Raw genomic sequence first — 26,550 nt, 5'->3', positions numbered from 1 at the left:
TGAATGGTAAATAAACAGCTGTTTTATTTAGAACACCAGCAGAATCTTAACATGAATAAAAAAAAACATGTTTTATAAAAGTACACCACAAGTCGTACCGATTTCTTCCAGAGCAACCCAACATTTCCATGTATAATTGCCCCTGATAATGTTATTTAATTAGCTTTGACACAAAGACTTCTAGTTAACTGCCTGCGTATAATCAACTAGATACACAATAATTTTATACTTATACAGTATATCTTACACTTGTGGTATCGTCCACTGATATAATGACTGATAACAGATTAATTATAGAAATCTTGCTGTGATGAAAGCTGACACCGTGTTTTGTTTGGATAAGTTCTTTCCAAATTATCGTGGGCACAAGGAAATATACTGAAGGACATAGGGAGAAATCTATGTAAAAGTGCATTTAAAACCGAAAGGAGGCACTTCTTTAACCACGGAGTTGTGGAAGTATGGAACAAGACGTGTTGTTAAACTGATATCTTGGTTTCTTTCCAGAAATCACTGGGCGAGATCCATGGATCTACTGGAATGGCGTCCTCTTGTTTATAACTGGGCACATGTTCAGAATATGAATATAGCTGGTAAGTCTGAAAAGAACCTTGAGGGTGAGGGCTAAAGAGATCTTTGTAAGAATCGTTTGTCACGCAGGGACGTAACAGTTCTCCATCAATCCAACTGATGAATTAATTTCACCAACAGATCTGCTGTATAGTGGGGTGGCTGGATGAAGGCTGCCATAGGTCACCAGGGTGGGTGCTATATTTCAGTGTGAATGAAGTGTATGCTCTCCTTATGCGAGGTACTTTGGGATTCTTTGTAATGAAGAGTGCGATACAAATGTAAGGATGTGATGCAGTGGTTAGCATTGCTGGCTCTGGGCTCTGTCTGCATGGAGTTTGAATGTTCTCCCCCTGTGTTCATGTGCATTTTCACTGTGTGCTTTGGTTTTTTCCTACACGCCCAAGACATACTGCTACAGTAGGGTAATTGGCCCTGGTGTGTGTGTCTGCCCTGCCATGGCCTGCAGTCCCATCAAGGGTGTATCCTGCCTTGTGCCCGTTGCTTGCTGGGCCTGGCTCTGGATTCCCCACGACCAAGAACTGGATTGCTTCAGAAGATGAATGGATGGATGTTCTGGGACATCCAGAAGGGAAAACTTGCCCTTCTCAATCATTTTTCTCTATGAAATAATATTATTTGAGGGAGATTAAATCATATTTTGTCTTCTGATCTGTTCCTGTGCGATATCGCATGCCACCAGATCAAGTAATCCATAATACATACAAGCCTCTATCCATAGGGAAATGCAGAACCCACAGGCTGACTGGCACTGAAAAAAAGTGTTGTTTTTTTCTACCAGGACTGACACTCCCATATTGAAAATAACATGTTTCAATCATTTTCTTCCCGTTCCCTTAAAATACTTTAAATTGATCATTTGGAAAACACAGTTGGTGGTACTCCTTGCACAGATTTTCACAGGCCTTGCTCTCTCACTATTTTTGGCACGATTCTTTTCTGGAAATGCCACCTTCAGTTCACAGTTTTTCATCCTTTGCTGCAACAGCATGACACATAGGGCACAAAGCAATACAGAGCAGCATCAATGAAGTAAGAAAACTGCTTCTTGAATACACTGATTTTTGCAGGAAAATTGGGGTGCTTGAGTTGTGTATTTAAACAACTCAGTATTCCGATAAAATTGGAAACACAATGTCTAAATCTTCAAGTAACCCTGCCTGTGAGCTCAGAATCGCTTGATTCTAATTCAAAGTATTCTGAAAGCAGTGCTTCACAGCTTATTAATCGCCCTTTAAACAAAATCTAAATACAAAAAGAAACATTCCTCCCTTGACAGAAATTTTGGTTTCGTTCCCTGCTGACGGAAAATCTATTACCATCTCTTTTCAACTTGGTATCATAATACCTTTCAAAATGAGTGACTTCCGGGAATTTAAGGGGAAACTGCAATGCTATTTTTATATTTTGGGGTTAGAAAGAATGAGCATTGATGAGTGCATTTTAAACCACAATAAAAGTAAAACGTACACAATAACTTGTAAGACCTGCAATTTACATGACAAAATAGACAATTTCCTGGTACGTGCAGCACCATATTCTGCGATTCAGAACAAGGCAGCAAAACGTCTGGTGAGGTGAAGCAGCCCTGCTACATTGTAAACAAGCAGGCTTGTGAATACATCTCTTTCAATCCAATAGAAATATTGCTCACAATCTTGCTGACAAACACTACTTGTTACCTCTGGACACAGACCACGTTAGAACATCTCTACGGTGAACTGTCTGCTGTACAACCTGTACTTAGTCACTTGTACATCAAATTACATTAGTTCTTGTGGTGACTAGCGAGGAGGAAGAGACGCTTTACATCACAATTCACGGAAATTCTCGCTCTCGCCCCTGGCAAGACCTGGGGCTTGTGACAACAATGGCAACCATGCAGTACTTTCACAAGTGCACACTTTGCGTTTATTTCAAAACTTGTAAAATTACTATTAAATAATTTATTTTGTTATCAAGGTTTAATAACTGGTCGGAGAAATTGGGACTGAGGTTCCCCTTTAACTGTGTATGTTACTCACTGTGAGTATGCCTGTTATCTGTGTGTAGAACAGGCCGCTAATCCCAGCAAACATCAGCAGACCCATGAACGCAGATATCCGCAGCAGGGCCAGTTCATGTCTGAATAAAAGCAGCTCCTAACACAGAACAGAAAGCAAAGATTTGTTCAGGCACACATGAACAACAGACTCCAGCAAATCACATATGGCAGTTAATCTATTGTGTATGTATCACAGCATATAGCGACCAATGTGTATATTTAAAAGTATTCATTACCACAGACAGCCTTATTACTTTATCATCAGAGTTTATCATGATTCCACACCAGCGCAAAGCTAATTGTCTTCCTCACTGGGGGCCTGTTTATATAATATCACAATCCCACAGACTCCGATTGAAGTGGCTTGCCATCGCAGCAGATCGGGGACACTAAAACAGGTTCCAAAAAGTTAAGCTTTCCCTTTCGCTGCTTGGAGAACGTAGAGATAACAACATTATCTCGCTAAGGCAGACAGCTCAGAGGAATTCAGTAATTCACATCTGCCTAATTAAAAAAAAACATTCATTGGCAAAGCTTTTTTTACATTCCTTTAAAGAAAAATGACAAAGTTATTGATGTGTCCAAACATTTTATTTGACGTCAGTGAGACACATGCAAAACATGAACTTGAATATGCGAAGGGTGTGTCTCATTTTTACTGGCACTGCAAAGGTGAATAAGACCTCAACAGTAACTGCATGCATCAGCAGAACCAGTAAACAGCAGGATTTCTATAAGGTTCTTCTGTACAGCAAGCCTGTACAGTTTTATAGCTACATGGTTTCGTAGCCGAACACAGGTTCAGGTGAACTCTTTCATCGTTAGCTCTGTTGTCCTCGCTGGAGTAGCTAAAGGAAAAAGGGAAGAACACGAAGGCTGCACAGACTCATGACTCACATGGCTCTTGGTTCCCGACTTTGATACAGGCTAAGGGCACCACCTGTGTGGAGTCTGCATGTTCTCTGTGTCCACCTGGGAGTGTACACATAGTGCAGAGTACACGCCTGACCACAAAGCAGTGCCGCCTGGCACCAGGGCACCAGGAACAAGTGCCTTTCTGATAATGCGTGGATGGAACAACACACAGATTTCAATCTGTGGAAGCTTTTGTTTCATCTATCTGTTTAACCACATTTTGTTAAAAAGATGAATTTATTCAATCTACATTAAACTATTTTACTGTAAGTACACTTACATATTTAAAAATGTAACAGCTGTGAAGCAGGCTCATTAACGTCACTGCTATAGGAGGTCTGTAGTGATCAGTGCTGTAGTGATCAGTGAAACAAATCATTGGCTAACTAATGCCCTCTCCATACCACCCAATGGAGAATCACACTCATAGCTGCCCAGAGATGTTGTCTACCTGACATTGAGCGTAGCTGCTTGAGCCACCTAAGGTAGCATCACAGCTGTATACCATATAGGAGGTACTTCAGTTTATCACTAAATCAGTACTGGACCATACTCACATTAATGATGATGCTCCATTAGTAGAATAAAGAAGAATTAACACATATCTCCTATTACTAAGTAAGATACTGCACTATAAAATAATAGCGCAATAAGAGACTTTTTTCACATAAATTATTCAGAATTCTCTTGGTTCTTACCTCATTTACTCTCGTCAAAGGCTGGAAGTAATAGTACTGGCAAAAATCCAGCACTAGGGTAAACATGCTCAAAACTTGGGTGTAGAAGCAAAGCTGCAGGAAGAGCCAGTGGTTGTCCTCTCCAACACAATTATTAATCCTGTAGAGAGTCCAAGGAATAGTTATTCTCCTAGCCTGAGGTAAACTTATCCAGATCTAATAACCGATATTATATATGCAACAAATGAGTATAGGAGCCCGCAGCACTTCTGACACTTTTCTAAAACAGAATCGACAGTTGCGCTTGTTGCACGCATCTGATTTGGAATAGCTTGCTGTGCGTTTTTCAAGTCTCGGCTAACAAACCCCGTGACCACACACGGGGAAGAGTGAGGAAGTGTAGGCCATCTCCTCCAACCAGCCTCACCTTTGAACCGCTCATTTTTTTTAGATATCATACCGCATGATGCGCAGCCACATTCTGGAGGTTTAGAGTTAATTGGAGGAGAGGTCTGTCCCTCCCTGACAGCACTGCAAGAAGCCAGCTGAGTAGTGGGGTTGTAGTGTCACAGAGAGGCCTGGCTAACTACTCCCACTACCCTACTCCTTTTAAGCCATTGTTCGGCCACTTTTCCACTGCCACTTCAGAATCGAGTCCCAGTCAGTGACCCGGACTCGATCCTGTGATCCTGCATCTCTCCTGGCTGAACCAGAAGGGAGACCCTGTTATATTTTTAATGCCTCGCTGTATATAAAATCTACAACACCATGCCTGATCTGCAGATCAGTAACTAACTTCAAACGGGGCTGAATGATTTAAAACAACAATTATAACAATAACAACATTGTAGGTTTCCAGACAAATCAGTAAAACGGAGAATGAAAGGCATATGGCTGATTCATTACAATGCCTACTTTCATATGTAATGGAAGCTAGTCACGATTCACTGGATTTGAACAAAAAAGGTATTTTCTCTCTACTGTACTGTCCCTTGACTAACAATATTAAAGTTAACAAGTCATCTGATATCCAGGGTGAAATATATGGGGAAACATCATTGCTGAGCAATTACTGTATGTCATGACCACAAGACAGCCACAAAACTTAATGAAGAGACTTTCCTCCTCCTCAATTAGACTGCTGTGTTGTGCTACCAAATTAATTGATTGATTACTCTAGTAGGCTGCTGCACTGAAACAGCATAACTGCAGGCAACATGTTAATGCTTTGGGTTTCTTCAATATTCTGGAAAATCACCACAACCACAGTTTATTTAAGCATCACTACAGATAAACATCACTCTCTGCAAAAAAAAACATTTAGTTGTGGAAGTAAAATAAACTCTGAAAATAATCCATATCTATAAAACATTTGTATGTACAATAGGACCAATCTATGTTACGTAGGTGTACACTGTTAACATTACATAAATATGCAATGTTCAGAATTTTAAGAAATATTAATTTAGTACATTCTTCTTCTAAGACTCTTGCTTGGATTTTACACTATTGGGATAGGAGGATGTTAAATGTACAAAATTTTAAGGTAAAATAAAAAATCCTATTAAAAAAGCCAAGAACCACATGAGAATTCAACAGCAATGAAAAAACCTAGAGAGTTACAAACATTACTAAAGAAAGCTAAATATTTGACTTTATTTGACACAGTACAGCCTCAAGAAGGAAGTATCTTTCAAGGAAAACATACATGTTCTTAAAGATGTCCTCATGCACACTGAAATAAATGAAGAAACCATCAGTAAAAAGAGCAATAAATAGTACCCTAACTAACTGCTATGGGACAAGAGTTACTTCTTAAAGGTATTACTGAACAGAGCAGGTCTACAGATGTTAAATAGAGGGTTAACTTCTCAGAAGTCACAGGTCAGTGGACGGTATGTTTCCAGTCCAGTTCCCTCACTGACATCAGATGCTCTCAATAAGAATGCATATATACCCCGTCTACTACAAATAAATACCTGTCAGTTAGAAGGAGCCATGTTAAAAGAACAGAGCTCCACTTTCAATGAGAACTGAAGTTTATTTTTAAATGATTTACTTCCTTCCTTTGCTTCAGTAGTGTGGAAAGGGCAGATTAGGACTCCACCTCACTGCAGGATTGAAAACATCACTCTGAACAGAATGTGCTTTAATGTGCTGTCAGTCACTGCAAACACAAGAGGCAGGAATTCAAATGGTTTTCTAGAGCTGTTCACAAAAAACAGAGACCTCATCTCCACTGTATTGTCAAAAATGAAGCCATGCATGAACAGCCTAGTGGGTAAAATGTATCAAATTAGGGATATAAGTGATGGAAAAAAAACTCGCACATGAATATTTGTTTGTTGTGTGGTACACATGCGAACTGTTATTATAAAATCTGACACTTTTCATCCAAACACTGCGTTTCCCACTTTGACAGCAGTCCTAGTCTCCTGTAGTATATCATAATCCCTTTTGCTCTGAACAATTTTCAGTTAATATTATTCACATTTTTAAATAAGGAGTTGAAGAGCCGGGAAAGGAAAAAATAAAGGAAAGCAAACATGAAACTCCCAAAGGAGAAGAGAGAAACAAGAGCACAGGAACAACTTGCGCAGCTTCGCTTCAGTGCAGAACATTACTGATGATGATGACGATACTAAAAGGGCTGTCCTGGCCTGCAACAGCTACTGTGTCTTCACTGAGCACATCCCCACTGAAAGCCTCACCAGGGACAGTGGTGATCCATCTTCCGGACACAGTGACCACAGCGGCTGCAATGGTGCGATCTCTTGGGCCTCATCAGGTTGCACTTACTGCACAGCTCCCACCGCTCTCTCTCTGAAAGTGCAAGTCGGGACAGGGTGACACGCGCATCTCACACAGGCTGAAGAACTGCATGTCAATGCAAAACCTGTATTTAAGGACCTGTAAACTATGGACACAGTAACAGAAATGACTTCACAGGAGGTGAACTATGTACACAGTAACAGAAATGACTTCACAGGAGGTGAACTGTGGACACAGTAACAGAAATGATTTCACAGGAGGTGAACTGTGGACACAGTAACAGAAATAACGTCACAGGAGGTGAACTGTGGACACAGTAACAGAAATTATTTCACAGGAGGTGAACTGTGGACACAGTAACAGAAATTATTTCACACGAGGTGAACTGTGGACACAGTAACAGAAATTATTTCACACGAGGTGAACTGTGGACACAGTAACAGAAATGATTACACAGGAGATGACTCGTGGACACAGTAACAGAAATTATTTCACAGGAGGTGACTTGTGGACACAGTAACAGAAATTATTTCACAGGAGATGACTTGTGGACATAGTAAGAGAAATTATTTCACAGAAGGTACTGTTTTATCAGACCATGAGAGAAGAAGAAAGCCAATGTGCAACTAATACCTGACGAAAGGCTATTTTTTTCCCCATTTTGTAAGAAGATCATGGTTTTTGAATGAATTTCACCTGTTACCATTTTGTTAGTAAGATTATTTGAGAAGAACAGCTACTCAATAAAACTGCTGAATGTTTTCATCACTTAACATAGGACAATCATAAGCAAGGTGGAAAAAAAGAACATGGTTTTCAAAACACTTACAATCATTTCTGTTGACATGTTGCTGCACTGTATCTGGGAAGAAGCAAATAAAACCAATAAAAGCTAAAATGACCCACGTGCCTGAGTTACAGGTTCGAGCCTGGGTTGTGCTACTGACTGGGACCTGGATCGTCCAAGGGGTAGCACATGGTTGGATCACAGAAACCACAGGTAGAGCTGGAAGGGATTAGTCAGCCGGGGAATCTCTTGTCTCCCAAGAAAAGTGTCCTTTCTGCTTCGGGCAACCATAACGAGGAATACCTCTCTCTTCTTCAGTGCTGCACCTTCTGCACATCACTACTGTGAATTCATAATGTGCAAAACTGACTGGTGTATTTGGTGGGCAAAGTCAGTGGAGCTGTCTACACTTCATCATTTCCCCTGGGTGATACAGGGGTTGTCACTGAGAGCTGAGACACAGAGACACACTTAGCAGTGGTGAAATGGATGGGTATACTGTATAATAAATCACCTATATGGAAACAGGACCCTAGGGAGTAATCAACATGGATTTAAAAAAGGCAGGTCTTCCTTAATGAACTTGTTAAGAGTTCTTTGAACAAACAACAAGGATTAACACACACAGTATACAATATGGTGTTTTTTAGATGGTCAGATGGGTTTTGTTTTTAGGTGGGTTAAGTTCCTCCTAAAAGAATAATTCTCAAATTACTGGAGGTAGGTATTTCAGGATATGTGGGTTTAAGGAAATCTGGATTGCGAATGGTTAGTGGATTTAAAATAGCAAAAATAAGGAGCGATTGCTCAATCTGGGGTTATATAATCAGCGGAGTGCTACAGCACTCTTCACTAGGTTCACTGCTCTTCCTATATCAATGATGTAGATTGTGGAGTAGTTAGTAACTGAGTCACGTTTGCAAAAGATACCAAAATAGGAGGATTAGCCAAAGCAATGAAGCAGCAAATGAAATTAAAAAATATTTACATAAGAACTGGGCAAACAACTGGCAGATGATGGTTAATGTCAACAAGCACAGAATTCTACATGCCCGTAGATACAAAAAGCTATTCATCTTGCATCAGAATGATTGATTTTGATACAAAGCCTTCATAACGTTAACCCAGTGAAATACTTCAGAATGAACAGTGAAACACGAAACAAAGAACAAGTGGAAGCTACACAAGGACATTTAAACACTGCAAATAGGAGGCACTTCTGTTTCCAAAAGGAGCACAGAATAAGCTACCCAGCCATACTGTTGAAACAGATACCCTGGTTTCCTTTAAGAAACAGTAGTTAATATTTCCAAGAGTCTCACACAACTACTGTAACTACCAAAACAGGCTATATGGACTAGTATCTTGTTTGCAGCCTTATGTTCTTAAAAAAAAACCTGGCAATTTTAAAATGTAAAAAAAAATCATATTAACTGCTTATAATTTGTGGGAACAGACCATAATAATGCTGATCAACAATGCCTTCTAGTGGCTGGTTATCCACATTACAGTGAGATAAAGAGAAGTAAAAACAAGGAAAAACCTTAAGGATGCTCCTGTCTCATTGTTTAAGACTGGTGTGCGAACAGCACAACGCTGAGTGCTTAAGCTGTTTACGTTTCAAAATGTCCAAATGACATGCAATATATTATCCATGGCAATTTAGATAATATTACCATCTGTTTCACTAATCTAATGTTTTTCGCACAAAGTTTTGACCACAGGCTTCAATAATTACCAGGTATATGTACAGTGTGGACAGTTCCTGCAGTTAGCAGCCTGTACAAGTTTGGGAGCTTACTTTTTTTTCCTGACATGCAGAAATCTGTATAAGGATCACGGATCACCTTTCATACCTTTCAGGGTCTGTGTACTTCTGTCTGGAAGGCATTTCATATCCTCCCTGAAACTACAAGGCCTGCATTCAAGCAGCTTAAAGTGCTTAATTATGTTATCCTGTTACTTAGTTTCCAAGGTAACCATTGATAAAAGTCACTGCTCATAATTTGCCCTCTTCCTCGGTGTTAGTTAATGTGAAACTCTCAGAGCCTGTACCTGCGACTGCCAAAAACCTTTATTATTTTTATTATGTTTCAGGTCTGCCGCTCAGATATCACCAGAAACTGTTCTGGTGAGAAAGAGTCGCCGTTTCCATGGCTACAATCAATGATGGCCATATGTTTACTGAAAACTGCCCCACATCTCTGGCACTTCATTAAAGTGCTGGGAATTTCTCACGTTTCAAAATCCATTCTGCGTAACATACCAAGAGACAAGCTGATCCTACAAAGGATAATCTTACAGGGTAAATCCTTAGGGTGGCAACTGGCTTTCTACTCATCACTGCATGTTCTGAAGCTAAAAAACAACAAATGTAGGAGTGCCATCTGCAGCTGTGTCACCATCTCCAGACCACAGTGTGTCCAGAGGTGAATGAAAAATTACAAATGTCAACGGTAATCACTGGAGATCACTGGACATAAAAAACATACTGTGCCAGGGCCTTTTTGTGAAAACAAGTACTACTCGGTCTTTCAGATTTTTATTGCCATCATGTAATGTAAAAAAATGATACAAAGTAGAGCAGTGCTTATTTAAATTAAGAACATCAGTTCTCCTATTGCCTTAAAACATTAAAAACATGCATTCTTTACTACAACAATAATAATTTGGTCATAAGCAGTACGCAACAAGAGCACAATCCTTTCAGCGGGTTTTCTCAGGTAAATAAACTTTGCGTAGAGAAATCGCCCCCTTGTGGTCAATTTAGGTAATTCATGAAAAGTTGACATTTTAGAAAAAGTTTTGTTACGGTGACAGTTGTCAAGAGTTGACTTTTTTTAATGTTTGCGTTACAGTGCCAACTCCTTCTGTTAGCAAAACACGATTTATTCCTAGGTAAGAGCCAGGCAGCCTTGAACCTGTCCTGGAATCACAGGGTGGAAAGTGGACTTCACTCTGTATGGAAAGCTAGTCATTTCTCAAACCCCCCACACACAGGGAGGAAACCAGAATCACTGGGGTAAAGCCATGCAAATACAGGGAACACATGTAAACTCCACACAGAAGGACATCCAGGCCAGTCTCACACCCAGGACTCAAGCGCTGTCAGGTAGCAGCGGGAACATCCACGCCACCCATGAAAATACAACCTTGCTCCTGCTTTGTTCAGTAAAAGACATATATATAGGTTTTTACAGAAAGCATCATAAGTTACATTAAAAAACAGTGTCTGGATCTCTGGACTTCAGACTGGACAGTTGTGGGTTCGATTCCCTGTTGGGACAGTGCTGTTGTGCGCTTGAAAAAAACTTCACTCGAACTGTTCAAGCAAATGGACCTTGGACCTGCTATCCAAGTCGTCACTGTCAAGGGGAACTTATTCTTAATACTTTTCTGCTAAAAGGACTACATTTAACCATATTAAAATCGACTACAGCTGTAAAATGTGAAAGATATTCGAATGGAAAAGCGGAAAAAAATTAGCAGTAGCTTTTTAATGCTAATCAGGTTTAGTGCAGTTTTTAGCCCCTGTTGAAGATCATCTAAGGCACCTACAGACGTGAGGCTCACCATGAATGGGAGAGGTAACTACTGCTCTCTAACCTCTCTAACATTGTCAGCACTGAATCCCTCACTGCATTTATTCTGAACAAAGGTCTTGACAAAGTCAAGTTAAGTACAAAGCCGATGTATGCAACTGTAATTTAAAAAAAACTATACGGAATTTATATCAAGCCAGCATTGCCTAAGGCTTATTTCTATTTTAATGGGTATTTCATTTTATTTACACACTCAACTGCCGCTCTGGGCTCAACAGAATGTGGCCCAACAAATGTTGCATATTCATATACGGGACAAACCTAAAACCTCCTCGTTTTGAGCCCTATCACACCCTACAACCTCATGGTTTACCCTACAGTAAAAAGGTGCAGGATGCAAGCAGCTAATTTAAACAGCTGTCTTCACCGCTGGAGTAACACGTAACGCTCCCGCGTTTTCAGGGGTCGTTTTGTGTCTCATAATTCCCTTTTGGACATCACAACATATTCTGGATATATAAAGAGGAAACCCTCACAGTGATTGATCGGCTGCTGATAAAACGTAGTGTACTCATTAAATGAGGTGATTGTTCTTTACTTATTTCCCCGATTTCAATTTCAATTCAGCGCTGGATTTTTGGGCCCAAGTCAGGTTTAGGACAGGTGGTTTTGTAGTCCTATCTGAATTTTTTTTTTCAGAAACTCTCTGGGCCTGGGTGGCGCAGTGCACTGTGTGGTAACTGTATCCCCAATTGAAATCAGGGATAAAAGACTGAGATTTTTACTTATTTCTTGTTGCCATTACAATCTGATAAAGACTGATTACAGAACGCTGTTAATGTGTGTGGGTTAAAACCTTTTCTATGATTTCTAAAGCGCAGCTAAATGATTAAGAAAAATTACAGCTGTTCAGCTGTCTGAAGCATAAGGGCGGAATGCAATGTTGAATATTTGGTTAGTGTGGAGTCATGCCAAAACCAGAGATGCATACTAAGGCCACTCACCTATTCTGATTGAGTCAAGAAAGAGCGATTGGTAAAGTTGATGCACTAGTTTTCCTCCCTATTAGCTGTGAAGCTCTTCTATATTTGCAAAACAAATGAAAATTATGGTTTCCTAAAACAAGATATTTAAAATGTATCGCATGTGATTAAGACCAATACTGTTGAGCAGAAAATGCAGCGAAATATAGAAATCCCGGTCTCAAGACAGCAATGGATTTCTTTCATTTCTGCCTGCAAAGTTCTGATAGATTAATGAAACGTTTTAACCTTTAAATTTGGAAACCATTCGAATTACCTGAGTAACCGAAAATAACAAGTTCTCTATATTCTGACATAATGGGGAACTGCAATGCCATTTTTATATTTAGGTGTTAAAAAGAATTGGCATTGATGCTTGCATTTCAAACCACAATGAAAGTAAAATGTACACAGTAATGTGTAAAACCTCCAATTTACAATCACAGATTTCCAGGTATGCGAAACACCATATTGCCGTCATTGTCTGTGATTCAGAATGAGGCAACAAAACTTCAGGTGAGGTGAAGCAGCCCTAATACATTGTCAAGAAGCAAGCTTGCGAATACACCACTTTTAAACCAATAGAAGTATTGCTCTCGACTTTGAGACGGTTTTGCCAAGAAATACTACGTGTTAACTCTGCACGCAGATCACTTTGGGACATTTCTGCGGTGAAATATCTGCTGCACAACCTGTACTTATTCGCTCGTGCATCGCTGTACATTAGTGTAAACTCGTGAGCAGATAGGGAGCTTGAGGTCACAATTCTCGCAAACTCTCGCTCTCGGCCACCAATGTGCGACAACATGGCAACCATATAGTACTTTCAAAAAGTTCACGATTTTGTACTTAAATCGGAATTTGTAAAATTTTACGATACTGTCAATTAATTTTTGTTGTTACTGATACTTAATAACTGGCCTGAGAAACTGGGACTGCGGTTCCCATTGAATTAAAAAGTTTACAAAACACATTAAATACGACGTGAACTGCTCAGACATTTCAAAGCGTAGCTCATCTTGCTCTGCCCCCCTGTGACAGCTTGAAACCGTTATCACAGATGGAGCCACTGTATGTCTTGTCTTAAAAGCAGCAAGTTTCTGATTTACTAAATGAGTGATCCCTCATCATCGGGGTTCCCTTACCGGTATGAGGGATGTGTGGGTTAGGTGCCAGTTTCCCTGGGTCTGCGACAGAGGCTCGCACCAGGGAGGTCACACACAAAATGGAAGCCAGGTAGTAACCTGCAAAGGGAAGGAAAGAATACAACACATCACGGAGAGGAGAAGGGTTCAAAAAGACTTTTCTTCACGAAGGCTTTAAGGCTTTTGTTTCATTATTCAGAAACAAAGGAAGATTCAATCAAAAGTAATCGTCATGATTGGGGGGGGAAAGGGAATTTCATTTGAATCAGAAATCCTGTCTCTGTTATTGTACGAATTATAAGCACAGGAGGGGAGGCCATTCCGCACGCTTTTCCTTAGAAGCTTCTTGATCTGCGGATCAAGGCTTCAACAACATGGCTGCGTCGTCTGTTCCCAGTCCCCACACTGTGCCGTGCTGTCCCTGCTCATCAAGCAATACTTAATTCTCACGTAGGGACTGGCCTGACTTTGTAGAGTCGAAGGTGTTTATTTTGATGCACTGGGTTACATCTTCAAGGGAATGACGGGAAGCAAGAAAAGGAAAAACAATGTTAGGAAATCTCAATGCAATTTAAAGAATTAAAAATGTAATCACCACATTACAGAAAAAGGCACGGCTCCTCTGGGATCAGTCCTGAGACGAGCGAGCAGCCTGGACTTGAAGAAATGTCCTACACTGACAGGCTAAAAGAACTGAACCTACTGCAGCTATCCTGAATAAAGAACACCACAAGGACTCCTAATTCATGTATTCAAAACCTCAAAGGCACTGATATGGTCAACCCAACAGATTTCTTCAGAATGAACCCCAAAATACGAAACAGTGAAGAAATTATATGAAAGTGTATTTTAAACCTCAACAGGATGTCCTTTATTACACAAAGGACGGCGAGAGTCTGGAAAAAACAATTCAGGCATGTTGTCGAAGCCGATACCCTGGTTTCCCTTAGGAAATGGCAGGATCCTCAGACCAATTAGCTACAGTACAAGCACTGGTGTTAGACAGGCCCCATTGCCTCTTCTTAGTTAGTTGGGGCGGAGCGGTGGCTGTGTGGCTAAGGATCTGAGCCTGTGGCTGGAAGGTTGCCGGTTCAAATCCCGCAGCCGGTAGAGGAATCCTGCTCCGTTGGGCTCCTGAGCAAGACCCTTAACCCCAACTGCTCCAGGGGCACCGTACAATGGCAGACCCTGCGCTCTGACCCCAGGCTCTCTCCCTATCTGTGTGTCTGTGTGTCTCATGGAGAGCAAGCTGGGGTATGCGAAAAGATAATTCCTAATTGTAAAGGGTTAATAAAGTGATGTTATTATTATTATTATTATTATTATTATTAGTTGTAACTTTTCTTATGTATCCGGTGTAATAGCATTTGGTCGCACAGTACAGAGTACAGATCAGCAGCAAAGCTTGACCGGACATTACAATATTATGTTTCCCTGCGTTTGGTTTGCAAAAGTTTTACGCTATGTAATAAGGAACACGTTATTACATCACCCAAAATCCGTCCAAAGATATTTTCAGACAGTTAGTAAACCCAGCTTTACAGATGCTAAAACCTCTCCTGTGAGAACTTTTAATCTATTAAGACTTCAGTAAGACTAATCTTTCAGCATTTGTGTTTCTCCACCTGCCTTCAAACCTGCCATTAAATGATCTTTATTCCTTTTCTAAACCAGTAACCACAGAGTGTTCAAGACAGAGAGGAGAGAGAAATCATTCAAACTGAAGGGTCACTAAAGCTACACAGGTTGAAAGCAACAGAACTTGATTATGAGATTTCAACTTGATCATCAGAACACGATTATCACGTTTCACTCAGTTTCACTGTGGAAATTTTAAATCTAGCAGCTTGACATTTTCAGTAGTAAGAATCATAACTATTTGTATACCAACAAAATTCTTAGCTTTTATTATCACCCTACTCCTACTGGAATTCTGCCCACTTTTTCAACACATCTACAGACAACAAACCTGATGTAAGAAAACTGAATTAATAATGAGTGGGCTAGACTGATATCTTTCATTAATTGGCTCTATATAGAGATCAACTGCTGAACACTTGTGGCAGGTTAATTCATCTCACAGGTTCAGTTTGCTGTACCTTTTTATCAGGCAATACTTAATTCTCATGTAAGGATTGGCCTGACTTTATTTGGCATACACATTACATTGTAATAAGAGTATTTCACCCGTATAAATACCAATATAATAGTGAAAGTGCAAGTTTTCAACAAAAAGCAACTCTCTTTATTATACATTTGCTGTTGTTTAGTTATAAAAAAGTCAAATAATGAACAAAGCGATTACTGTTATTAATATAAGTCCTGATTTCGGGGCAACTTCAAACACCACAGCTGTCCAAAGCTAAAGCCAAAATGAAAAGAGTTAAGATTTTTCCGGAAGCGAGTGGCAAATTCTCTGCTGATCCAAGCAGTTACCACAGGGACTGGTGTTGCTGGGGTAGCTTGTCAACCCTGCTTCTTGCAGCTGGGCAAAATCAAGTAATCGCTGATTCAGCATCTCATTTCCTTTATTTCCCTTTATGTAAATGTGTGAGAACACCAAGATCCTAAGCCTATTTACCAATAGCAGCCCTGTCTAGGGCTAGGCCTAAAGGTCCTAATATAATACTGATGGAGCTATGCACTCTGACCCTTGCTGTGAAACATCTCACCGGGAAACACAGAAAACAAGAGCTCTTACTGATAACCACAGCAGCCGGGATGTGGCCTTCGTCAAAGTGGGGCAGCAGCACCAGTTTCGGGATGAAGAAGGAGTTGTAGAGCCAGACGAAGAAAACCATGCTGATGCAGCACCAGCCCATGGGGTCGAAGACAAAGTGAATCCGCAGACCCATGGTAGGGGGGGAACTTCCTGAAGTGAATGTGAAGGATCCTGAGATAAAAGGAAACGCGTGATTTATAATAATAATAATTGCTAACACTTATATAGCGCTTTTCTGGACACTTCACTCAAAGCGCTTTACAGGTAATGGGGACTCCCCTCCACCACCACCAGTGTGCAGCCCCACCTGGATGATGCGACGGCAGCCATAGTGCGCCAGAACGCTCACCACACATCAGCTATCAGTGGGGAGGAGAGCAGAGTAATGAAGCCAATTCATAGATGGGGATTATTAGGAGGCCATGACTGGTAAGGGCCAATGGGAAATTTGGCCAGGATGCCGGGGTTACACCCCTACTCTTTTTCGAGAAACGCCCTGGGATTTTTAATGACCACAGAGAGTCAGGACCTCGGTTTTACATCTCATCCGAAGGACAGCGCCTGTTTACAGTATTATACTGCCCGTCACTATACTGGGGCATTAGAACCCACATAGACTGCAGGGTGAGTGCCCCCTACTGGCCCCACTAACACCTCTTCCAGCAGCAACCTTTTGCTTTTGTTTTTCCCAGGAGGTCTCCCGTCCAGGTACTGGCCAGACTCACAACTGCTGAACTTCAGTTCAGGTGTGAGCTCATTACTTAATCCCCCAGCACTTCTCCCTGTTAGAAGACTGCCCAGTGCAGGAAGAGTGGCACTAACCCAATGGCCACAACCACTCTGCTTCAAGCTGGAATGATGACGCCAGCCTTTGGAGAGCATTCTGCTCTTTGGGCCAGCTGTAACAGCAGTGGTGGCGCTAGCTGACTCTGAACCACAGGCTGGGGTTCCGCTGCAGCTGCAGGATTTGCGCTGAGGCTGCGCTTGCTGCAGTGAACATGCCGCTGGAGGGACACTTTGAAGGCTAGCACTCTTTACAGATAAGTCACGTGTGGCTCTCGGAGATACTGGTACGCCACCATGAGCTCAGGAGACATGTGAGAGAGGCAGTTAGATATCCTAACCATCAGAGATAACCTCTTTGCTGCTCAGAGAGTGGCTCTTCCTCTTTCAATAGGAAACAATTCAATGACTCTCTCGATCTCGCTGTCAATTAAATATGTGACTGTCTCTGTCTCATCTTCATGTTTTTTCATGTTCATAAGCAATAATTCAATAAGAAAACTCTGAATAATGTACAATTAGTGCCAGCAGGAGTATTTTGGAAATTTCCAGCAGGGTATTTATGAGATATTTATACTTCCTGTGGACCTTTTTTACCATAAAACAGAAATGAATGCTTACATCACAGTAATTAACTGGCATATAGCACAATATGTGCAACACAGAAACAAACAGCTCTACAGCTTTCAGGAGTAAATTAAAAAAATACTTATTGGCCTTCCTGATGACAGCGGAACAATTAAAATCATAAATCCATGACAAAACGTTCTCTACTAAGATGAGCCTTGGTACCTTGATTAAGCAGGCTTGCTGAGGATGGTTTAAAGCAACATTTTGTCTTCAAGAAGACTTAGCTAGCAGGTTTGTGTTTGCGTTTTGTTTTTATTTTCAATGGCTGTCACAAAGCCAAAGAATTACTAGAAATGAAAAGCTTCACTCCTGTCATCGACTTCTATTCATTGTACTTTCTGCCTGTTCTGTTTGAAACAACCTCCATCACATGGCAAATCAGGCAGAGCTGCTTGGTTTTAAAACGGGGGGCAAGACAGTGATCCAGCCCTTTCCTGTATTTTTTTCCCCAAAGTCACTGTGACCGGGCTTCACTCACACCAGAGATAGTCCTTAGTCAGGGAAGCTTAGGGACAGGGGCCGGGTGTCTTCTGAACAACAGAATCACGAATAATCAAAGACAACAGAATCAAAGGTTCCTCACAGATAAGCAGTCTGAAAAATAAGAGCTCATCTCACATACTGCCTTCTATTTGTTAGGAATCTGAAGATCCACTGGCAGGTGTGGAGGGGAACATTCAAAGAAGACGATTTATTGTGGAGGTGTTCTGGCATATTGGTGTTGAATGCAGAGCTGAAGCTCAAAAAAAGCAGTCTCACATGTGTTCCTGGAGATTCCAGGATATAGTGGAGGAAAATATTAACATTATCCACTGACCTGCTTGCTCTGTATGCAAATTATAAGATGAACTTTCAATATTGACTGAAGTCAAAATATTAATCTGTGATAGTTTTGAGGTATCTGAGTGGCAGGTGCTCCAATATTTTCATCATGACAGAAGTAAGTGCAACTGGTCATTAATACAGGTTATTTTATCCTTCCTGGGAACGGGGAAAGATAGGAGAGGATTTGAAGCAGGCAGAGACCGTGCACTGGACCAAGGGCTTGTTAAATATGTCTGTGAAAACCAGCAAGAGCTGAGCAGGACAGTGCTTCAGAGTGGCAGGAGAAAGGTGATCAGGAGAAGTGGCCTTCTTGCAGTTTTGGTATGGAAACAGCTTGGGATTCCTGCCCTTGAATAATAAGGTGAGAGAAGCAAATGGAAGATTCAGAGTTACGTGGTGGGTGAAGGGAAATTGGTTAGGGGAGTGAGGGGGGGATGTGAAGTGTAAGAGACGATAAAACAGGTTGCATGAACCATTGTTAAGGAATCTTCGCTTACAAAATCTGCAGTAAAACTGGTTCAGCTTGTCTGGTAGAGATGGGTCAGCTGCTACAAGGAGGGGGGGTATTTTTGTAGCTTGTGATAGCTTGAAGGCCCTTTTACACAGTGGATGAGTCATTGTTAGCAAATTGCAATTCATTTTTTTCCATATTTTGCACATCTGATTGCTTTGTTGAGGTGTGATTTAGTGCCATCTTCTTCTGAGCCACCATGTAGGAAAAAGGTTTCACCACATTAGGTTTCTAATCAATTCCCCCTGGTTGCTGAGTAAACTCCCATAGCACCACAGAGAACAAACAAGTGTCACGAATACTGGAAGACTAGGTGTGGTTTACAACTGCTTTGCCACTTGAATTGGCTTCATATGCTGTTTGTCTTTAATTGCAAGTGCATACATTTATATGGGAAATATTTAATTCTATTTAAAAGCAGATTTCAATGTTGCCAAATACATGTTTGCCTTTGCAAAATGTTCCAAAACTCTCCTCCTACTCCTCCTTCAGTTCAGAACAGAAACAAACATTTCCACGGTAATTACAATTATTGACTCCAACTATGATACATTGCTGAGAGATCTCACTCTTGAAGAAGCTGTAGAATCTCTTCACTCCCTAGTTCATATTTAAATTTACTCATTATACTAAATTATTTATTTTGAATCAGGACTGACTACATCAATTATAGTTGTTATAAAATCCTTATAATTAAAATTGCGCATCATTGTACATGTGCGTGGGACGCATTGGGGATGTAGCTCAGTGATAGAGTGCATGCTTCACACGTATGAGGTTCCGGGTTCAATTCCTGACATCTCAGGGTGCTTTATCTGGGGCGGTGCAGTGGCTCTGTGGCTAAGGATCTGCGCCTGTGGCTGGAAGGTTGCCGCTTCGTATCCCGTGGCCGGCAGAGGAATCCTACTCTGTTGGGCCCCTGAGCAAGGCCCTTAACCCCAACTGCTCCAGGGGCGCTGTACAATAGCTGACCCGGCGCTCTGACCCCAAGCTTCTCTCTCTCTGTCTGTGTGTCTCATGGAAAGCAAGTTGGGGTATGCGAAAAGACAAATTCCAAATACAAGAAATTGTATACGGCCAATAAAGTGATCTTATCTTATGTCGTTCATGCATAGGAACGGAGAAGAAATGCCCAAGTTGTGCATTTTTTTTCTGACCTTGTCTCAGGTTCAGTTATTCTATCACAGCAAATCCGCAAATTGGATAGGCCTAATTGATAGATGTGGGGAATCTATTATACAGGCAGCAAGCTCTGACAAAGACAAAGTCTTTCCTTTTTTAATACAAGTTAAAAAGGTAAACGAAGCAATTACTGGATGTAATTTGTCCAAGTTTATAATCCACAAACTAACTTACAAGCTATCTAGCTCAGCTCTCTTTGTAGCTACACTTTCCATCAAGAAATATATTTCTAAAAGTGACAGGCACTCCCTAGATTATCATTCTTTAGTAACATTTTTTTTAAAAAGAGAATCACTTCAGGGATGGAATTAACAGTGTCTCCCTAATTAAGAACGTACAGAAGGAATTTCACCAGGGCCTGCTGAACAAGTTGATTACACTTCAATACAGAGCTGTAGAAATGATACAGAAAACTGTGAGAAAACTAAGTCATCAAAATATTCTGGTTATTTTTTGCCCTCTCTCTGTGTACAAAAGTATTTTTTTGCATTAAAGGCACACAACTTAAGAAAACTGTAATTTATTAAAAGCCATAACGTAACAGTACATAGCACTGTCTTATTGTTTGTTTTCAAGGCAAGACACAGATTGCTTTAAAAATGACTCATGTTCTGAGTTTTAAATGCACTTCCCCTTAATGTCCACTTGTGTCCTCTTTATATTTCGCTGCTGATATCCACAGAGTTGATTCTGTCAACTCCTTTGAGGTTTCAGAATACTTGAATCCGTTACCATGACATCCACCTTTTACAAATATGCCATTTAGTCTACCCACCATGCCCATATACCCGGAAACAGCCTTTTAAAAAGACATCTTATGTCAAATATTTATTCCAATCAGTGCTTAGTCTTAACACAGCCCAGTTAAGCAGTTTGCCAAAAAGAACTAATGTCGTTTTATGTGAAAAGTTATCAAGTGAATACTGAACAAAGCATGTCTCCCTACCCTCTGATCTAATTCCAGTCTCTTATTTACTCTATCACCAGAAATGCACAAAGTACAGTAGATGAAAAATGTGGACTGTTATCACACAGTGCACCAGATTACAGAAGCACTGTAGTTTATCAAATGCAAACATAGTTCAGGGAGACAAGCAGGAAAACTGAAGCACAGCTATATTGAGGAGTGGAAACCATTTCTGTCAGACTGCCAAGCCACTGAAATGCTGAATGGACTGCCCTTTCACCACCGTGAGGCCTCACCTTTCTTTACACAGGAAGTGGCTGAATAGTTCTCTTCACAGGGCAATATGCAGAATACTAAACTGGCTTGAGAAAAATAATTGTTTGCAACCAAAAAACAAAATCTTACCTTTATGGTTATGGTCCAGACTTCAAAGTTCAAAGCTCATAGTCATTGCAGCAATCCCTTCCATTAGAGACCTAAGAATGATTAAAATCAATCAAATGACCTAACAGTAAATAAACAGCCTTTCAAAGCAGGTAGTTTAATATTCCCAAGCACAATCATTACTATGTTTTTGTTTCATTTTTTCAAGCTTGAGAGAAAACTAAGCCTCGTCATGCAAGTAAAGCGTACATAACACTTAAGAGTCAATATCAGGTCTTCACACTTCAGATATACAACTTATATTTCAAGGGTACCTTCCATTGGCAGCTTTAATGTCTGGAAAATTAATAACAGGGTGATCTCAAAGAATTTCCTATCAGACAAAAGCTGAGTGTTATTAATGATAAAGCTTGTAGCAGTAGATACTGAAACAACTTGAGGACAACACTACAGAGCTCTACAGACCTCTGTATTCATTGAGTTATAGAGACACGGAGGTAAACAAGATCTTTACCAGACATATAAGACAAAAGGAAAAATGGAAAACTGTAGTGCATCATTAAACTGGTCTGAATTCTGATCTTCAGAATTTTGAGGCCTTTTATATGGTTTTATGAGAAATGGTGAATCTGACATTCATTTAGTGTTCTTTAACAATCAGTTAGCTTCTTGTTACAAAAAAAGGGACGTGTGGTGACTAAAGACAATATATCCTTGCACTTTACAAACCCAAATAGTTTGGAAAATGAAAGGTTTTTGGGACTGTAAAATAATATTTCTTCTACAATTTGTTCTGTATAAATCAACGTTCATTGGTTGCTCAGTTTATGCCCGATTCACTAAATCATAACTTTAAAATTCTAAGTTTCAGAATTTCTTGAATTCGAGCGGCCTGTGTTGCCTAACCAACTAGACTTCTGCAGAAAGAAAAACAGCTCAGTGTGGGAGCATCTGAAGAGTTGGTCATTCACAGCTATGCTTGCTCATTATGAACTGATGAGCTATTAAGACCTATTGAAGAGGAACGGCTTACAGCTGTGCTTAGTTCTGTAGTTGAAACTACAGAATGACAGCACAAACAATTTCATCACTCTATTAATGATCAATCAATATAATGATTCAATGTAATGTAATCACTCTGACTAATAAGCAGATCAATTAAAGCCATCAAATACTTTATAAGTATTCAAATTATTTATGTTCTTACTGCAATTTCATTTTATCTACTACGAGATTTAAGTAAGCGATCTGTATATACTGTATTTCTAAAGCATCATAATATGACGGACACAAACTCCAAAACCACTTTGTTATCATCATCTTAACTATCCGCAATGTTATGCTGCATTGTAATAACTGTACTAATTTTGAATAAGATCGAGTTAAAGATAAATACAGCACGGCACGGTGTATGTGTTAAAACAGAATTATTAAACTGGGAACCCAACACTTCAAGCCACATCTGACCTCTGAGCGATCTATACTGTCTTGTTGAATTACAGAAGTAAAAAGGCACACAGCAGCCGTGGGCACGATTCGGGCTGCCATCACCGATTATTCTCATAACCGAGATCGCATGTTGCCAGTAACGAATATACTTAACGATAAAAAATATTATATAGTAATTTAAATATATGAATAAAATATCTGTGCTCATTCTTAATAATAACCGATTTTTTATTAACAGCTGGTAATAAGAGCTATTTGTTTCGGGTTTACGTTGGCAACTACTGTTGGCGACCGTGTCACAAGTATTACCTAATTTCCTCAAGCGTTTACGCGGAATAATGAGCTAAATCAAACACTATTTAACCTTTCGTGTTTGCCTTTTAACCAGTTACGCAAATATCAACGTGAATATTTTCTTTTTAATCTATATTTCGAAATCATCGACAAATACCTTCCAAGAACTCGCATTATGATATAAAAAAAACATATTCAATTACTAAGCTACCCCCTAACAGCGTTGCAACGTTTGTGTATTTATGGCTGGACTTCACCTAACATTTCATTTTTTTGTAAGGGAATCAAATATATTCTATCAACCTTCATTTTTTAATTCAGATTTTTAATACAGTAATTCGATTTTTGAAACATCAGTATACCTCCACTTACTTTGAACTCTGCGTCCTGACAGGAATCTGAGGTGCTCTTCCGTGTTTGGCTACACGACCACCCTTTCAACGGCAACGTGCTGAGGACAAAACACACATACATTGGAGGCTGTCCAATTGCATGGAAGTTGCTCAGTCTATTCAGTGGCTCCAAGTTAAAAGGAATGGTGAAAAATCAGGTTTTTCCTTCTGTCAAACGGGAAATAGATCGTGATTCTTGATACAGATACCCAGCTGAATTCTTTACACGTTAGAAAAAACAGTCTCACTTCTCTTTTACCTTTCAAAATCCATGGTGTACTGTATTTGTTCGCCATTTGTGAGTACTTGTATTTTGATGATTCTGAAAAGATTTATTCAGATTTGCCTCAAGAATTAGGGAAGTTATTCATAGCGTTCTGCACGCACACAATATAATCTAAGTTCACGAAGCCACCTTCAATCTTTATGAAATTGTCTCATTAAGCAGGCTCCTGTCCCCAGTTTTTCATTAAAAAAAGACGATGTATACATTTTGCAGATAGATTTCCACAGCTGCTACCGTGAAACTACTAATCTTTGTTATGGATCGTACATTCACCTCTCAGTCAGTAACCAACACAGGAGTCAGGTAATCTGCATGGTTATCATTTGTCGGTTATTTTAAATATGAAACCAATGAGGTGGTAGATGAGGAGTGTATAGTAAAAACATAAAAAAAGGTTACAAACAAGAGGAGGCCATTTGGCACATCTAGGCTATTAGTACCTAATTGATCTGAGAATTTCATGCAAACATTTTTCAACAACATGCCTGGGTAGCTTGTTCCAGACTCCATGATTGTGTATAGTAGGCCAGGTGTACTATATACTGTATTTTCTAACCTCTTCTTCCAATATCAGACAGGATGGACGAGACACCAGTCCATTGCAATGGATACACAGACACATGCTGACACCAGGGCCAATTTTCTCAGAAATCAATTAAATTACCAGTCATAATGCTACCAGTAGTGTTTTTGGACTGTGGGAAGAAACTGGAGCACCCAGAGAAAACCCATGCAAGCACACAGAGAGACGCCACGCAGATAGCATCCAAGGAATTGAACCGAGGACCCCAGAACTGCAAGGCAGCAATGCTTATCAATGTGCCACCTCCATTTATACATGTTTTGGAAAAATAAAATTCTATATACAGTGGTGTGAAAAAGTGTTTGCCCCCTTCCTGATTTCTTATTTTTTTGCATGTTTGTCACACTGAAATGTTTCAGATCATCAAACAAATTGAAATATTAGACAAAGATAACACAAGTAAACACAAAATGCAGTTTTTAAATGAAGGTTTTTATTATTAAGGTAAAAAAAATCCAAACCTACATGGCCCTGTGTGAAAAAGTGATTGCCCCCCCTGTTAAAACATAAATCAACTGTGGTTTATCACATCTTTGGAAAGCTGAGTTCAATTTCTCTAGCCACACCCAGGCCTGATTACTGCCACACCTGTTCTCAATCAAGAAATCACTTAAATAGGACCTGCCTGACAAAGTGAAGTAGACCAAAAGATCCTCAAAAGCTAGACATCATGCTGCGATCCAAAGAAATTCAGGAACAAATGAGAAACAGAGTAATTGAGATTTATCAGTCTGGAAAAGGTTATAAAGCCATTTCTAAAGCTTTGGGACTCCAGCGAACCACAGTGAGAGCCATTATCCACAAATGGCGAAAACATGGAACAGTGGTGAACCTTCCCAGGAGTGGCCGGCTGACCAAAATTACCCCAAGAGTGCAGCGACGACTCATCCAAGAGGTCAGAAAAAACCCCACAACAACATCCAAAGAACTGCAGGCTTCACTTGCCTCAGTTAAGGTCAGTGTTCATGACTCCACCATAAGAAAGAGACTGGGCAAAAATGGCCTGCATGGCAGAGTTCCAAGATGAAAACCACTGCTGAGCAAAAAGAACATAAAGGCTCGTCTCAGTTTTGCCAGAAAACATCTTGATGATCCCCAAGACTTTTGGGAAAATACTTTGTGGACTGACGAGACAAAAGTTGAACTTTTTGGAAGGTGTGTGTCCCATTACATCTGGCGTAAAAGGAACACAGCATTTCAGAAAAGGAACATCATACAAGCAGTAAAATATGGTGGTGGTAGTGTGATGGTCTGGGGCTGTTTTGCTGCTTCAGGACCTGGAAGACTTGCTGTGGTAAATGGAACCATGAATTCTGCTGTCTACCAAAAAATCCTGAAGGAGAATGTCCGGCCATCTGTTCGAGACCTCAAGCTGAAGCGCACTTGGGTTCTGCAGCAGGACAATGATCCAAAACACACCAGCAAGTCCACCTCTGAATGGCTTAAGAAAAACAAAATGAAGACTTTAGAGTGGCCTAGTCAAAGTCCTGACCTGAATCCGATTGAGATGTTGTGTCATGACCTTAAAAAAGCGGTTAAGGCTCGAAAACCCTCCAATGTGGCTGAATTACAACAATTCTGCAAAGATGAGTGGGCCAAAATTCCTCCACAGCGCTGTAAAAGACTCATTGCCAGTTATTGCAAACGCTTGATTGCAGTTGTTGCTGCTAAGGGTGGCCCAACCAGTTATTAGGTTATTACCTAATAGTTATTACCAGTTATTTTCACACAGGGCCATGTAGGTTTGGATTTTTTTTTCCCTTAATAATAAAAACCTTCACTTAAAAACTGCATTTTGTGTTTACTTGTGTTATCTTTGTCTAATATTTCAATTTGTTTGATGATCTGAAACATGTCAGTGTGACAAACATGCAAAAAAATAAGAAATCAGGAAGGGGGCAAACACTTTTTCACACCACTGTATTTTTCTCCCACCCATTGTTGAACTATCCCTCTCAGTTAGCTTTAGCCAGACTTACTCCTTCCTCTTCCCCACCCTATTTGAAGGGAAGTTTGCCCTCTTCCTCTTTATGGTCGTATTCATCTCGCACATGAGCCTCTGTCTCTCTCCTACTCTAAGCACCTCACCTTCTCTGTAACTAGCATG

General features: G+C 40.2%; 1 protein-coding gene across 1 annotated transcript in view; it reads right to left on the bottom strand.

Annotated features, from left to right (window-relative positions):
* zdhhc21 (zDHHC palmitoyltransferase 21) overlaps positions 1-23,621 on the bottom strand; it is a 33,353-nt gene extending 9,732 nt beyond the window's left edge. Inside the window, exons 1-7 of the mRNA XM_088924392.1 lie at positions 23,555-23,621; positions 21,461-21,531; positions 16,197-16,388; positions 13,496-13,594; positions 6,939-7,050; positions 4,249-4,387; positions 2,616-2,732 (exon numbers count right to left, since the gene is read on the bottom strand). Coding sequence (XP_088780518.1) covers positions 2,616-2,732; positions 4,249-4,387; positions 6,939-7,050; positions 13,496-13,594; positions 16,197-16,350 — 621 coding nt within the window. The 5' untranslated portion in view covers positions 16,351-16,388; positions 21,461-21,531; positions 23,555-23,621. The remainder of the gene's footprint in view (positions 1-2,615; positions 2,733-4,248; positions 4,388-6,938; positions 7,051-13,495; positions 13,595-16,196; positions 16,389-21,460; positions 21,532-23,554) is intronic.
* Between the last annotated feature and the right edge of the window lie 2,929 nt (positions 23,622-26,550).

This window comes from Atractosteus spatula, chromosome 1 (assembly GCF_055471065.1).
Source record: "Atractosteus spatula isolate fAtrSpa1 chromosome 1, fAtrSpa1.hap1, whole genome shotgun sequence".
Taxonomy (NCBI): Eukaryota; Metazoa; Chordata; class Actinopteri; order Semionotiformes; family Lepisosteidae; genus Atractosteus; species Atractosteus spatula.
Note: the sequence above shows the minus strand (reverse complement) of the source record. Positions and strands in the feature narration are given on the sequence as shown.